Source organism: Macrobrachium nipponense, chromosome 7 (assembly GCF_015104395.2).
Source record: "Macrobrachium nipponense isolate FS-2020 chromosome 7, ASM1510439v2, whole genome shotgun sequence".
Lineage (NCBI taxonomy): Eukaryota > Metazoa > Arthropoda > Malacostraca > Decapoda > Palaemonidae > Macrobrachium > Macrobrachium nipponense.
In genome coordinates this window covers 84,218,089-84,235,061 of record NC_061109.1, presented here as the reverse complement: position 1 = coordinate 84,235,061, position 16,973 = coordinate 84,218,089, and the positions used below count along the sequence as shown (strand labels likewise).

Here is a 16,973-nt window from a genome sequence, read left to right as displayed (position 1 = left end):
TGGTGAATTTATGAAAAAAAACTTTCCTTCCCTCCGTGCGGGATTCTCCGCCATAAATCTCCGAAATGCGTACATCGCATTCTAGGAAAATTTGCTCCGTTTCATATTAGGCATTTCATAGAGTTTTATATATGAAAATGTGTGCAGTTTCATGTAGAATAAAACAAAAAATATTTGAAGGTTGTACCTTTTCTAATTTCCAAAATAATTGCATATAAAAAAATATTTATAAAAAAATTTCGACATTTGGTCAACTTTTAACTCATCCGAAATGGTCAAAAACTGCAATTGTAAGCTAAAACTCTTACAGTATCGTAATATTCCATCATTTAAATTCATCTTGAAACAAATTCGAAGTTTCTATAACAATATTTAGATTTATGGTGAATTTAAAAAAATATATTTTTTTACGTCCGCTCGTTACGAATTCATGCATCATTTTGTGATAATATTTTCTCTGTGTTGCTTTTATCGTTTTACAATGTGTTATATACCAAAACGATCGCAATTTAGTGTACATTACAACATAAAAAAAGTAGCTTGTTACCTTTAACCGTTTTGCGCACAGCGCGATTTGAATACAATTATATATGAAATTTCTTTTTTGCGCTATCATATATCGCATTATTTATTTATGATAATGATAATTTTTTTCATTTCTGATGGTTGCATACTAAACTTCAACCAATGACAAAAAAAGGAGCCAAAAATAAACTCTTAATCTTGAAAACTAAGCGCGCTGTGTTTTTTTGAAAAAAATATTTTTTCCGCTTCTGCGCTCACTCCGAAACACCTCCGGCACACGGGAGACAATTTTTTTTTTACCGCTTCGGCGTTTAAGGGTTAACTGCTAACAGGATAACTGGTTTACATTACCATAATGTAAAATGGAGACCCATTTACTATCATATGGCTTAATTAATGCAAGGTAAACAAGAAAAAATTCCTACTATTCAAACATAATGACATTATGTTGTTGGCATAATAGCTCAAATTCAACAGAACTCCTAATTATCATTAACATATTAGTTTAATGAGACCAATAAGTTACTTCTGAATTCAAAGAGCCCTCCCACATGGATTCGTTCCTAAATGAGAGATGAAAATTGGAGCAGGGGAACTTACAGAAGTTGGATGGTTGGTTAGTAGAGGATCAAAAGTTACATAAGTAAAGGAAAGTAAATGGTAGAAAGCAATGAAGCTGAAGGTCAAAGGATACTGCAAAAGAACCTTTTTCCGTTAATGAATAAACCCTTCCTGCTACTATTACAGATTTTTCTCATGGAATACTGATACCTATATATGTGAAGTGTTAACACTGCCCATTTTCCTAGTGATGGGAAAGTAAAAATAAAGTTATAGACACAAACATCAGTACCTAAAATTTTCCTAAAATCTCGAGATTGTCTTACAGTCCAGTGAGAGGTACAGTGTTTAGCCCAGTGATCTGGTTAAATTATTTTTATGGCTATCTTACTACAGAAGATAAATACAACATACCCAAAATAATAATGTTGTTTACAATTTACAAACAGAATAAGAATTTTCATATTTTTCGTGAATTTAATATGTGAATCTAAAATATAAGATATGTGAAACTAACATATCAAATAAAATAATCATGAAAATACCAAATTTGTAACTAATTTGTATTTTTCATAACTAACAAACCTGAGGTCTTAACAGGTAAAGGCCTACCTTGAACCACCCCTCTAGCAGTCCAAACTGGGTTAGAAATATAACTGGTGGGTCACAGGACGCCGAGGGCATCCTGGATCTCACAAGTGTAATTTTAATTCTACCGGTTTCCAGCTTGGCGCTAGTAAATCCTAATGTTTAGACCGAAGGTTTGTTAGTTATGAAAAATACAAATTAGTTACAAATTTGGTATTTGTTCATATACAGAACAAACCTTCGGTCTTAACATTAGGATAGACTTACTTATTGGAGGGAAGTAAGTCTCTATAACTGACTGGGAGTTTGCCACCTTATCCATTTCCGAATATTAGGGGAATTCCAAGAGAATGGACAATGAACCTAGAACCAAAGATATAAGCGAATCTATTGGTTTCCCTCACTGGGTGCTGATACCATTCTATGGTTTACACATTATGGGAGAACAGAGAACCTTCCCTTCTCATAAACTACTCTTGTCCCTTGTATCTGGATCCACCCTCACTCTTCTCTTCCCTATTATCTAGAGGGGTGTGTTGCTACTGAAAAGTATACCATAACCTAAGATAGCTTCATAGTATGGCTGACCACCTCACCTGCATCTAGTCCGTTCCAGCATATGATGGTACTCTCCTTCATACTGCCCGTAGGTAAAGGAGTAAAAAGAAAGTAGTAAAGAAAAAAGACCAGTCATCCCATTTCTACTTTCATACCTTCATCTTAGACTAGACGCAAACTGACCCGCTAGGGGTACTGGATGAGCTACATCACTTGTTGGGCCGCCACCACTGGACCCAAGGAAAAAAGTGTCCAAGGATCTATGGGCAACGTCTTTTAAATAAAATGAGGTGAAAGTTGTTTGGCGTTTCCAAACACCAGCTTTTAGAATTCTCTCCACAGATATGTTCTTCTTAAATGCCAAAGAAGCACTCAAGCCTCTGATATCATGAGCTCTAGCTCTCTCCTGGCTATTTGACCCCCTGTCTTCTGTCATGTAGGCATTCCTGATCGTCTCCCTTAGCCAAAACGATATTGTATTCCTAGACACTTCCTTCTTGTTCCGTCCTGTACTTAAGAACAACCTCCGGCACCCCGGCCTGAGGTGCCTTGTCCTTCTTAAGTACTCTCTTATTACCCTGACGGGGGCACAGAAGCATCTCATCTTTGTCATTGTCTATAAAGTCTACCATGGAAGGTATGGAAAAGGAGTCGAATCTGCCGTCCATTATTGCTGGGTTTTGAGTCTTGGCCACGAATTCTGGAACAAACTCGAATACCATTGACTTCCAACCTCTCGAGTGCTGTATGAGATATGACAGGCCATGTAGCTCCCCTACCCTTTTGGTTGAAGCTAGGGCCAATAAGAAGGCTGTCTTCAGGGTCAGGCTCCTATCTGTGGACTGCCTTAGTGGTTCGTAGGGGGGTTTTGTCAGTCTACTCGGTGCCATGGTCAGATCCCAATCTGGGGCTTTTAGTTCCTTTGGTGGACATGACTGTTCAAAGCTCTTCATCAGCATGGCCAACTCCCATGAAGACAAAATGTCCACCCCTTTCATTCATAAGACTAAGGCTAGAGCAGCCCTGTACCCCTTCACTGCAGATACAGACATATGTCTTTCTGTCCAGAGATATACCAGAAAGTCTGCCAACTGCTGAATAGGGGTACTGAGTGGAGACAAGTTCCCTCTACAACACCAATCACAGTATGCCGAACACTTTCCTTGGTATACTGTCGCAGATGATTTTCTGATATTTCCTGCCATCTGAGTTGCTGCTTTTTGCGAAAACCCTCTCGCTCCGAGGAGATACTTGACAGTCTCCACCCGTGAAGCGATAGGGACTTCACCAACTGGTGGTACCTCTCCATGTGCGGCTGACATAGTAGGTTGCTCCATGGGGGTAACTCTCTTGGCATGTCTATTAGGAGTTCCAGCAGGTCTCTAAACCACTCTGCCTTTGGCCATAAAGGAGCTACCAGGGTCATTTTGAGGTTCTGAGACTGCATTACCCTGTTCAGAACCTGACGGATTAGACAAAATGGAGGAAATGCATACACGTCCAGATTGTCCCAAGGGTGTTGTAGCGCATCTTCTGCTACTGCCTCTACGTCTGGGACTACCGAACAATACACTTCTAACTTTTTGTTGTACCTGGTTGCGAATAGGTCTATGATCGGCCTTTCCCACAACATGAGCATCCTGCCCACTACCTGTTGGTGCAAGGACCACTCCGTTCTCAGTATCTGATCCCTGCGGCTCAACTTGTCGGCCACTATGTTTCTTTTTCCCGGAATATATCTGGCCCTGATGTCTACTAGGTTCTCTACAGCCCACTGATGAAGTCGAACTGTCATCACATGTAACTGCCGAGAAACTAGGCCTCCTTGTTTGTTTATATAAGCTACTACTATGGTGTTGTCTGACATCAATACCACTGAATGTCCCATCACTCTCTCCCTGAATTCCTGTAGAGCTAGAAATGCTGCTTTTAACTCCAGCACGTTTATATGGGGTTCTCTGTCCTCGCAACTCCATTTTGCTGACACCATCAACTCCTCTATATGGGCTCCCCAGCCTTCTAGTGAAGCATCTGAGAACAGCAAGAGGTCCGGGGAGGGTTGTTGAAGGGGGACACCAACAGTCAGATTGTCATCGTTCACCCACCACAGCAAGTCTTTCCTCACTTCTGCCGACAAGGGAATTTGCTCGTACGGGCGATCTACTATTGGTGACCAAAAATCCTTCATCCTCCATGGTAGAGATCGAAGGTGTAGCCTCCCTTGCGGTACTAGCTTCTCCAAGGAAGTTAGGATTCCCAGTACTACCTGCCACTGCCTTGCTGGCTGTTTGTTTTCCCAGAAAGGCATTCACTACTTGTTTGAATTTCTCTATTTTCTGGTCTGTCGGGAATACTTTGGCTTTTATTGTGTCTATAACCATTCCCAGATACTCAAAACGTTGACTTGGATCCAACTGCGACTTCTCCTGATTTATCACAATAACTATAACTGATTCACTTAAGGTAGATTCTCGGATGAGCCTTATTCTTACGAGACGTTTGTTTGGTGGCCGCTGATTGGCTGGTACCGGGAGGTAGGCAGCTCCCAGCCAATCAGCGGCCGCCAAACTAACGTCTCGTAGGCATAGGGATCACCCGATAATCTACCTTAAGTGAACCAGTTATAGACTGTGACAAAACTGCAGGAGGGTCGCCCTGTCCCTGAGTAATTTCTCTCTGGACTTCGCTATCACCAGCCAATCGTCTAGATATCTTATTAGCCTGATCCCCTGAGCATGCGCCCATGTCGACACAAGAGTGAACACTCTTGTAAAAACTTGAGGAGACGTTGTCGATCCGAAGCACAGGACTTTGAATTCGAAAGCTTTCTCTGCAAGACTGAAGCGGAGAAATTTCCTTGAAGACTGATGGACTAGTATCTGAAAGTATGCGTCCTTCAGATCGATTGTCAGCATAAAGTCCTTGATCCTGACTGCTCGTAGAACCGTTTTTGGAGTTTCCATTTTGAGACTGGTTTTTCTTATAAACAGATTCAATGTTGACAGGTCTATTACTGTCCTCCAGTCCCCGTTGGCTTTGGGTACCAGGAAAATCCTGCTGTAAAAGCCCTTTGATGGAATGGATACTTGTTCCACAGCCCCTTTTTCCATCATCTTCTTCACTTCCTCTTGCAGAATAATGGCCTTCTGAGATTCCTGAACATAAGCGAGGTGAGGTAACGGCTGTTCTTATCAGGGGTGGGGTTACCTCGAACAGAATCAAATACCCGACCTGTTTCTGTCTTCTCCGAAAGGTTATTGAATTGACGAATCAAATCAATCACCTCAGCATACAAGGCCAGAAACTCTTGGTTTTCTCCTTCCTCCGGCTCTAACATACTGTGCTCCGCCACAGGGGATGTTATCTCACCCCTATCCTCTGACAAACGGCCGGGAATTTCGTGGCCGTGGCCTCTTTGATCTCTGATGGCCGCCGTTGGCTCGATCCCGAATAGTCAGCAGGGAACTATAACGCCTCACTCTTTCTCTGCTCACGGATCTAGAGCGAGAATCTCGTCTAGACCTCCAAGATGAAGGCTCCCTTGAAACTGAGATACCTTCGTCTCTATTAGGATTGCTATCGTTTCCAACGAGCGTCGGAGAATTCGGCCTCGAACTTTCATCCAGGCGGACAACGCCTTCCACCAACGTATCAAACGAGGTTGCCAACTCTCTATTCTTCATTCTTTTAATAGGAGCCTTATCATCCTTTGTCCGTATTTTAAACAGCCTTACGGGCGAAAATGAAACCTGCATTCTATTCTTTGCTGCACTTTTCGCCCCCAACGTTGATTTTGCTAGCGGTATCGTAGTCTTTGTAATCTGTACTGGCAACTCCGCGTCGGCCGCTAGTCCATCGGCCGTCGCCCCTCTCGCTTGTTCGGACTCTTGCAAACGGCTTCGTCCGCTAGCTATGTGCTTACCAGCCACTGACTTCCCAACTTTCCTGCTGACTGGGATAAGACAGTTCTGGTCTGAAGATGAAGAAGAATTCACTCTTCTCCTCTTAGCCCGAGGATCAGTCACGAAATCCTGAATCCTCCAACGCTTGACTGGCGCTCGCCGTGACGTCATCGTACTTAGCGATGACGCCAAACTAGAGGAAGAAGACGAATCACGCCTTTTCTTTTTGTCTTTCTTAGCCATTCTCTTATCTATATCCTGTAATTTTTTCATTACAGTGTGTACTGCCGAGTCAGAGAGCGTATTTGAGTCCGGGTGCAGCGAAGTAGACCGAGAAGCAGTAGTCTGTGACGTCATCGCGTCTGCCATATTGGTGTGTGACGTATGTTGTGACGTCACCAATCTTGTAAGGGGAGACTGTGCGGCTTCTGCTGGCATCCGCACGTTTGCCGCCAAACTACCCCCCACGTTCTGCATCGCCGTTAACATAGAATTTGATGGCGTGGCCGCGGCATTATTTCCCATAAATTGCAAGCCAGGGGGATGAGAAACATTCAGCGCTGCCGGACCCTGCTGGAATCGTGACGCCATATAATGCGACAGCAAACCCTCCAAGGTTGGTACGCCTGGTAGGCCTAGCGCTAACCACGTACCTTCCATCCTATGCGCTTCGGGAGCCGGCACCTGGAACAAAGACAGCGATGCTCCCCCCCCACCTGCTTGGAACAAAGGAGCGTACATATAATGCATAAAATTACCCAAAACCCCTCCTGAAGTTTCTGATAACGAATCGCTAGGAGAAACCGAAGGGGTATGGGACAAATCAAAAGCAGGGGGTGGCGCATATGGAGCAGTCTGGTTTATTGCCGATACAAAAGAAGCCGGTAAGGTTTGGTCATCCAAAGATGGCGTCACCTCCTTCCTTTTGTACTGGCCTTTCTCATAAAACTTTTTCCACTGTTCCACCGACCAACCCCCGACAAACAGAACATGGATTAGTAATCGTACATACGTTTTCCCTGCACCTACTACACGTTGGATGAGGATGCGTCGACACCAAAGTTAAAAATCTAGAACATGGAAAGCCACTGACTCCAGGGCATTTCCTTTGTCTCCTCTTCGAAATGACAGAAGATCCCGATGGTGAAGCGAAAATTTCCATCTTACCACTTATACGCTCTCACCGACCACACTCACACTGAGCACACTCAGAGAAAGAAAAAGTAATAAGAAAAATGAAAATGAAATAGATAAAAAACGGGCAAACTGAAAACCGGCTTTAAATCAGATAGACAGTAAACACGTCTTATCTTAAACGCGGTAGGAATATAACTGGTGGGTCACAGGACACCGAGGGCATTCTGGGTATACATGCCCCGTGACCTGGTATAGATGCCAATAGTCCCTGGATCTCACAAGTGTAATTTTATTCTACCGGTTTCCAGCTTGGCGCTAGTAAATCCTAATGTTAAGACCGAAGGTTTGTTCCATATATGAACAACTAACATATTACATAACATAATCTTCAGTATACTAAAGCAGTTGCAATCAACATACCAACAGTGTAACCTACTCATCACTGCAAGTCATGTAATATTGAAGTGTTATGAAAACCAAATAAAACTAAAAGCTCAAACACAACACTGTTGAAACTGCAAAACAAACATAATAAATAACAAACTTTGACTCACCTTCCACATCCCCCTGCTGACTTTCTGTCTCATAGAGAAGAATTTTTTTCATTTTTCTATAGTTCAGGTTATCAAACTCACGTACTGCTTTTTTGGTTCGAGCAATTAAATCCAGTATAATGTGAGGCGATGATCTGTGTCTCAAGATGAACTCATGCTGTAAACAAAAATATTTCTTTTCTAAAACTTGCATAAGCCAAAGGCTTTTGTTCTAAAAAAAACAATTACAGTATATCTGTTATACGCAAATCCACCAATAATTAGCCTTATTTTGAGTACAATTAGCCAATCCACCCTCTTCATCAATCATTCTTCAATGTACCTCCTATTATAATGGTCATAGGTAGTGCTGATACATGCTAAATACCTTACAAATTTGTACCATAGGCAGATATGTCCTCACACTGCCAAAGGAACATGCATTTCCAACAGAGTTCAGTATGCTACTCAACAGAGGAGATGCCATAAGGTTTATCCTATCGTTATTGTCCTTTTCATGTCCTGTTGTCTCAGCTGTATTATCTGATCCCTAACTGTGTCGTACTTTATGCCACCCTAGGGGAAAGTGCTTTTTAGTAGTGTCTCCCATGCCAGATTCTTCAAAAAGATTATTCCTCTGCATAGGCCCCTCTCTACATCTGTTGATCTCTTTTTACTGCTCATTCATTTATCCTCTTCAACCTGCTTTGGTTACTGCCATTTGGTATGATGATGTCATGAGTCTTTCTTTACCAAGCTAAGGTCTCAGTAATTTCTTCTCATACTTGAAGGTTGGCGCTTCTGCAATTTTTTGTACATCCTTTGGGCATTGGTCATTATGATTCAGTCTAAAGAGGTTTTCTGCATGTGTAATTTTCTCTTCATTTGGTCTCTCCCTCTTCATGGGGGCTTTGTTTGGTTGGCTATCTTTCCCTGGTCCATTGATCAAATCCTGGACTGCTGGATGGAGTTTTGCTCTTTAGGTGATGGGATCTCTCCCAATTTAAGTGACTGCAATAAGCAGCTTGGGCACACCAGTCCCTTCTACCCAAAGTCCATCTTTGATGAATTCATGTCTTGGTTTTATCAGACCTTTCTTCTCCTTGAGTGTGTCCTGGTTATCTATACATTTCCTTCTTCTGTATGCCTTTGGACATTAAGATATTGAGAGGCCCATCCTCCTTCCAGGTCTAAGTGCAGAATGCACCCTTCTGTGGAGCCGAAGAGCTTGGAATAAAGTCTATGGGGGACATTTGCCACATTTCACTGTGCTTGCTCAACCCTTTCATATTTGTTTTTGTTGGCTACCTGCTCTTGCCTCCTCTCCTTCAGCTACCTACTCTTGCCTCCTCTCCTTCGAATTCTCTCCACTGGGTACCTCAGCCTTATTGTCATTCATCATCTGCTCCCTATGTTATTTTACTCTGCTCCATATCACCAACATTTTTTTCTTAAATTGGAAGTAGAAGTCACAGAATGTGTTAACTCACTGCTGTCCCCAGCAAGCTCTCCTTCACAGTCAGGTTTTATCCCTGGAAGATTTATGAAATCTGGGAGTCTCTTGGGAAGGAGTCTTGATTTGGAGTTTCCTTGCTATGGCCCTCTTTTTCCTTGACCAAGGTTCCCACCCACTATCCCTATCTTCTTTTTCTCCCCCTACTTCTGGAGACGACAAGAACTCTTGACAATGGACGCAGGTTTGTCAGAAGATTGATGTGCATGGTTTTAAACACTACTTTGGACCAATGGACCCATGTTTCAAACCACCCAATTATATTGATCTCGGGAAAGTTTCACTGCTTCTTCCTCACCTTCTTACATTGGCATAAATAACATACTTGGGGCTCTTTCTGGTGATAGAAATTAATTTCTTGATATAATGTGGTCTGGATCCCACAGTAAGCTGTAGGTCCCATTGCTAGGTTACCAATTGTTTTCTAGCCACATTAAAATATCTAATCCTTAGGGCCAGCCCTAGGAGAGCTGTTAATCAGCTCAGTGGTCTGATTAAACTAAGATATACTCAACTTTTGAGTCATCACGGAATGAGACCACATGGCTTCCAGAGTAGTATGTCAGCCACGAGAGCCTTGTTTGCCTATCCAGTTCTTCTTTCAATTGCATTTCATCCTTCTTTTCAAAGTTTGTAGTTTGCTACCACCGATTTCTCTGAACCAACACCTTCATGGGTAAGTTTGTCACATCAATCTCCACTTCTCTGAGGGGTTTCCTTTTTTTTTTTCTATTTTGACCTTCCAACCTACGGTGTTACTATTGAAGTCTGACCACACCCCTTTGATGTTTGTGGCAATACAGTATGCAACATATGTGTTGGTCTATCTTTTGGGGAAATGGGCCCATCACCCCCAGGCCGTTTTTGGGTGTACTAATCCTACAACTTGGCTTACGATGGTTTGAGGTTTTTTGTAGCTACTTTCATGGCTATTTCCTCCATGCAGCCCTGGCTCATGCTGAAACATGGTCATTCAAAGCTGCCATTTATTATGATCCCTACATGGTTGGTGTTTTTAAAGTCCCTTATCAGTGGCCTTTCCATGGTAACCACTTTAGTAAATAATTGATTTCAGCTGTTTCCATGTTTCTATTGTCCCTTGCTCTTACAATTTGGTCAGTGCTGAAGCTTAGATGCCCCGCTCGATGGTATGAAGTAGGGTCATCTGGTCTTAGGAGCTTGGTTGCCGAGACTTGATTTTAGATCTGTGGCCATTCTTCCCAGACTTCCTTACCATCATGACCCTTTGCTTTGTCAGTATTATGGCCTTCCACTTCTCTGGCCTTCTGTGATTAGGGAAGGACAAGATTAATGAAAGGTCTCCATCATGATTCACTTCATCCTGCACATTCAAATCATCCACTCCTTCCTTAAGGGTGGTTCCTTTCCTAAGAGGTCTCCAGAGCCATGGAGTGAGAGAAGATGCCCTGCCAGTCCTGTTTGTATATAACTGTCAGTCAGGCTCTCCTGTTTTGTTTTCAGCAGCCAGATTCCACAGCTTGGCTACTGTTGTTGCACTCGAGTCTGGGGACAGTCTGGGAATCTCATCGTAACTTCCTGTTCAAGCAGTGCAGACAGACTCTGCTGCTCCAGGTCCCCCAAAACATGGAAAAATTTTCATACTTCCATTTTTTTTTCTCTCTCTCTCTCTCTCTCTTCATACTGACAATGGTTTAAAAATTCTCCTGTGCTCATAGTTCAAGGTTGATTTCTCCTTGCCCACAAAACCTGGATCATCTCTTCAAGTCCATAAAAAATCCATCCAAGGTCACTGCATCATTTTGAGTTATGACTGCATGGTGTCTCCTTAAGGAAAAGGCTCTTCTCAATTGAGACAGTAGCATGGTTTGTCCAGTTTGGGTAAATGCTAGACTGTAATATCAACTACTGCTCGCCAATGAACTTCGGTTGACTCTGGTTCTTTTTTAACCAGTCTTGGCATCAGCTTCTCATCAAGTTTCCTACTGAAGAATGGGATCCTAAAAGCAACAGAACTTCAAGTTTGTTTCCACTTGACTTTTACGTTCCAAGTCCTTTCAGTCACTTGTTGACTGTGGCCTTCTTGGCCTCACATAGATTTTCACTATCAGACCCAACCTTCCTCAGACTGTTTCTTGTTTGCCCTTACACACTTCCGTGGCTTTAAGCTTTTCCTGCTGATTCTCTAATCACAACTATTAGCATTCACAGGAATTTCAGTTGGCCATGGACTTTTAGCATTCTTTCAAGGCCTCTCACTCTTGTTTGTCCTCCCTCTTGAGCTGCTGTAATCGGGCTCTCTCAAGGTTTTTTTTTTTTTTCCCTTGGATAAACAGTTCTTGTTCTTCTTGAGTACCTGCCTTTACATGTACATCACTTACTTAGTGTGTGCACTATCCAGGGATGTGTCTTTTACTGCATCCTTTACTTACAAAAGGCCCTTGGATTTTTTAGGTCATTGTTGGCTCCACTGTCCACAGACTCCAAGGATTGGAGTTCTTCAATCTGGGTCTTCTATTCTCTTCAGAGGCTTCTCTGTTGCATTTTCCCTCCTAAATTATTTCAGGCTAATGCTAGTTGAAGGGTTTTGGTATGATACTATTTACATATGGTTTTATAAAATTCAGTAATGAACTTCAGTTCTCTCCTTCCTTCTCCTCACTCTTCCATACGAGGCTTGGTACAGAAGAAATGAGATGTTACAGGCTGACAATAGACAGCAGGTTGGATATTGCACAGAGGGACCCCTTTCTTCTTTCACCTCTAATTGAGTTGAATATAGAATTTAGGCCAAGGGCCAATCACTAGGACCTATGAGGTAATTCAGCACTGAAACAGAAATTGACAGTAAAAGGTTTGAAAGCTGTAACAGGAGGAAAACCTTACAGTTGCACTATGAATCAAGTGTTAGGAGAGGGTGGAAAGTAAGATAAGGAAAGAGAATATGAAAGGAGGTACAGTAAGAGGAACTCAAGTGGTTGCAGCTAGGGGCCGAAGGCACGCTTTAAAAAACCTTAAGTAATGCATACAGTGCACCATATGAGGTCCAATGATGGCGCTACCACCCTACAGGTGTTCACCTCTAGTCAGTGAAGCTTGGTTCATTTCACGTAGAATAATACTAATTAAGGCTGATGTGTTTGTAAGAAAACTTGTTTTGCCTTATATACTTTTTAGGAATACCTGTCACTGATTCATAGAGTTTTTAAATAACATAAGGTTGACAAAAAAATATCAAGCCTTGAGCTTCACATCATGGAAAGTTAAAAACTGAAAAAAAAGAACAAAAGTTATGGAAACTTACAGAGAGAAGTCTAGCAGAGGTAGGTCTATCTGGGGGAGCTTTTTGGAGACAAGATTCTACAAAATGCTGAAAATCCTTTGACCAATCTGGGGCGGACACCTTTGGTGCATCATTTTGCGCAATATGGTACAAGGCACTCATTGCGTTCATATTAAAGTAGGGAGGTTTGCGCTCGGCTAATTCTATGCACGTGATGCCTAAAGACCATACATCAACCTGCAAAAACAATAAGGAAACATTAGTAGTAGTTGTCACAAGCTGAATAATGAAAATGTCATATCAATAGGATCATTTTTAATGAGTTTTACACATCAAAGCCCTAGAATTTCAAGCGATAAAATATCCAGTACTTACCTTTCCATCATACTGTCCCTCATCCATAGCTAAAATAACTTCTGGGGCCATCCAGTACGGCGTACCAACAAAGCTATTAGCTGGAGAGTTAATACTGGCACTTCCAAAATCAGCTGTAAATATTTTTTTTTTTTTACTAAAAGTACAACAAAATTCCTTACAATTCAACAAGATGTTAAGGCAATATAAGATTATTATTATCATTATTATTATTATTATATTATTAAGTGGTTCAACCACACCAATGAATAAAATATAAGCTACTCAGCTAGAAAAAAAACTTCCCTAAGAATGATAGCACAAACAATTCATTACTCACCAATAAAATCACAAAATGAATACATCCTCAAATGCTACTTTTATCCAACATCATTCTTCAAGAAAACCATAATAGGATAAAAGTACTTTATTATGCATTAGTATATAGTACAAGGATACACCTTATGGTAAACTATAATTTCTAAAGACATCCAAGGACTTTACTGAGCAATAAAAATGGCTTTGAAGATTCTGCAGCAAATGACTAAGACCAATGAAATAGAAACCATGTTATGGAGCATGGCTTTCTGTGCACCCTATGAAGCATATTCACTCAAGGTTCTTTACAGCACCCATTCAATCACTATTCTTATGCTCTTTACTTTTCATCAGTTTCTTTGGGCCTCTTTCCACCTCGGTGTCCATTTTCAAATTCATTTAGCTCTTATTTCAAACTGATACTGAACAAGTACTTTATCAACCCTTATGAGAGACAAAATGGCTTACTGCTCTTCACTTTAGGATGATGATACTGACTGAGGTAAAAGAGATATGACACCAATCAAACATCATTTCTAGATGACAAGAAACCAAAGAGAACAGATGAGTAAATGAGAACATTACAGTTACAAAGGTGACTGCAGAGAAATTAACTACAGCCTACAGGGTCCTCTTGCTTATCACTAACTGATGTGGAAAAGTAAAGCTTTTCTCTGTCATAACCTTGCCTTCTGAGTTACTGATAATAGTCTGTTTGGGGCCGCATTCTTGCAGGACCATCAAAGTTTCTGCTTTCATATTGCAGTTGTTTGACAACTGTGGAAGAAATTATCTTTTAAGAGTTCTTCCATAGATTTCTGGTCTTATGGATATCCTGCAGTTTCTTCAGTAGTTTCTCGTTGGACGAGTGGTTTTCGCGCTCAGCTGCCAATCCGAGTTCGATTCCCCGCTCTGCCTAAGCAGAATCAGAGGAATTTATTTCTGGTGATAGAAATTCATTTCTCGACATAATGGGGTTCGGAACCCACAATAAGCTGTAGGTCCCATTGCTAGGTGACCAATTGGTTCCTAAGGAGGTAAAAACATTTTATCTTTCGGAAAAGCCCTAGGAGAGATGTTAATCAGCTCAGTGGTTTGGTAAAACTAAGATATACTTAACTTTTTTCTCTTCAGTAATTTTTTCTACTTTTAGTCTTTAATGGTGACTAATAAATTTTTCATCAAAACTTCCTATTATTTTTCTTTGAGAGAGAGAGAGAGAGAGAGAGAGACGAGAGAGAGAGAGAGAAAGGATTAGGAGAGAGAACTTGGATTCTGAAAGAGTGCAACAAAAGAGAATTAATCATGCCACAATACATCAACTTACTGTTGGCAAACGAAAGACTTTTAAAACAAACATGAGGATTTTGTAAAGAAATAATAAGTCAAGAATGCAAGAAAAGGAAAGAGATAAAATTAGTTTTCCCAAGGAAGCCATTTCAACAAACAATCAAAGGCACAGAGTTACTTTTCCAGTGAAAAAAATCATAAAAAGCTATTGTCACTAGATAGGTATTTTACTGTAACAAAAATACAAGTGATTTGGGCAGATGAAGTGTAAGTGAAAGAAATGGACGGTCAATCATCCCAGTCCAACTGATGAGTCAGTGGGAGGCAGAGCCCTTCTTCCTTCTCCTCTCCTCTCTCTCTCTCTCTCTCTCTATTGTCTCACTAAGCGCACTAAACACTGACTCCAGCAAGCTTTTTTTTTTTACTGTATGGCATTTGACTGTTTTCATGTTTGATCATTGTTAAATTTATTGTGAAATAACATTTTATTTTGCATGAGAATTGGTTACTGCTTTTATGTACATATTATAGTAAAGATTTTACTGTCTCTTCTCTCCTCAACAATACCACGACGCACGATAACTTAAAATCATTCATTCATTATTCCTCAAAAATATAAATACCCCCTCCCTCTACCTCAAGCTCTGTTTCACCAATAATGACGAACGATATTATTAATCGTTTATACTAAATTTTATTGTGAAAAGCTTTGTTCTTTCATTTACTATTCTGTTAATATTGTTCAATTAGACTGTCTCACTCGGCACACCAAACACTGGCTAAAATAAGACTTTTCCTGTATAGCATTTGATAGTTTTTATATTTTATTATTATATTCAATTTATTGGGAAATACCCTTCTTTTTATGTGAATTGTTACTGCTTTTACATACATACAGTGCAACTCTCCTCAACCCATCAACACTCCCTCGTTCAGTCTCAAGTCAGCTGGGTTACTTACGATTTTATACATCTTTTATGCTCAATTTTTATTGAAAATGGAATTTTTATTCTAAAATTAATATTAATAATACTTACCTGTATAATTTATCTAGCCCTAAATCCCCAAAAACTGCACCAAAATTTACCACATTGGCAACCCTGTTACCTCCTATTCTGTCCGCTAGTTGGCAACGCTGCCGTTGACAGTTACAAAACCTTCCCTGAAAATCAGTTGTGATAGGCAGATCGTGGGGTAGGATGGGTGGGACTAGATAAATTATACAGGTAAGTATTATTAATATGTTATTGTCATGATACAATAAAGTTTTATGCATACTTACCTGGCAGATATACTTAGCTATAGACTCGTCGTCCCCGATAGAAATTCGAATTTCGCGGCACACTCTACAGGTAGGTCAGGTGATCTACCGCCCCGCCGCTGGTGGCGGAAGTAGGAATCATTCCCGTTTTCTAAGACAGATTTTTCTCTTCCACCTGTCTCCTGAGGGGAGGTCGGGTGGGCCATACACCGTATATATCTGCCAGGTAAGTATGCATAAAACTTTATTGTATCATGACAATAACATTTTTATGCATTCAACTTACCTGTCAGATATATACTTAGCTGATTGGCACCTTTGGCGGAGGGTAAGAGACAGCTAATTTACTGAAATAGACAGGAAACAACATATGTTGTAGGTAATAAATTTAAAAACCTTGATTCCTACCTGTGTTAGCGAAAGACTTCATGGCTACTGCCTAGGAGCCCGTATCGCTTCAAGAGCCTCAGCGAGGTAGTGACCTCATGCTAAGAGTTCTTGATGGTCTGTTACAGGGGTCTTACCCACTTACGCTTCAGAACCTTAGGATCTTTGTCAATGGGGTCCTATCCACTTACATGACAAAACACCTTGCCTATTGGCATGATCATAGAGCACGACACTAATCCCGATCACCTGATCCTCATTGGGGTTAGTAGTAAGATTGAAAGGAGTCATCCCCGGACATCCTTTCAAGCAACCCACAACTCAACAACAATATTAAAACTAATTATTAAATATTAAAACAATTTTTTAAGGATCAGCGTCTGCTCCATTTCCCAGCATAGTATCCGCTGATACATAAGGTCCAAGAGAGAATCATTTATCGTATGTTATTCTAACATCCTTTAAATAGTGGGATGCAAATACTGAATTGCACCTCCAATAAGTTGCTGCTCAAATGTTTCTCATGGACATATTCTTCGTAAAAGAAAGGGAAGTTGCCACAGCCCGGACTTCATGAGCTTTCACTCTCAGCAGCTTTAAAGAGTTCTCTTGGCAATTCCTATGAGCTCTTTACTAAATCAAATTTTAAGGTCCTGACTGGGCAAAGGGACCGATCCAACTCTCTTCCTACCAGAGAAGAGAGTCCCTTGACTTCGAAACTTCTAGGCCAAGGTTTAGAAGGGTTCTCATTCTTCGCTAGGAAAAGATCCTGGAAAGAAATGAC

The 16,973-nt window shown here is 41.0% G+C and overlaps 2 protein-coding genes across 2 annotated transcripts in view; one reads left to right on the top strand and one right to left on the bottom strand.

Annotated features, from left to right (window-relative positions):
• The window catches only part of LOC135217772 (serine/threonine-protein kinase Tao-like), a 196,065-nt gene that overhangs the window by 60,371 nt on the left and 118,721 nt on the right, over positions 1–16,973 (top strand).
• LOC135217218 (serine/threonine-protein kinase Tao-like) overlaps positions 7,731–16,973 on the bottom strand; it is a 28,434-nt gene continuing 19,191 nt past the window's right edge. The window contains 3 exon segments of the mRNA XM_064252948.1: positions 7,731–7,982; positions 12,601–12,816; positions 12,955–13,067. Of these exon segments, the coding sequence (XP_064109018.1) occupies positions 7,758–7,982; positions 12,601–12,816; positions 12,955–13,067 (554 nt within the window). The 3' untranslated portion in view covers positions 7,731–7,757.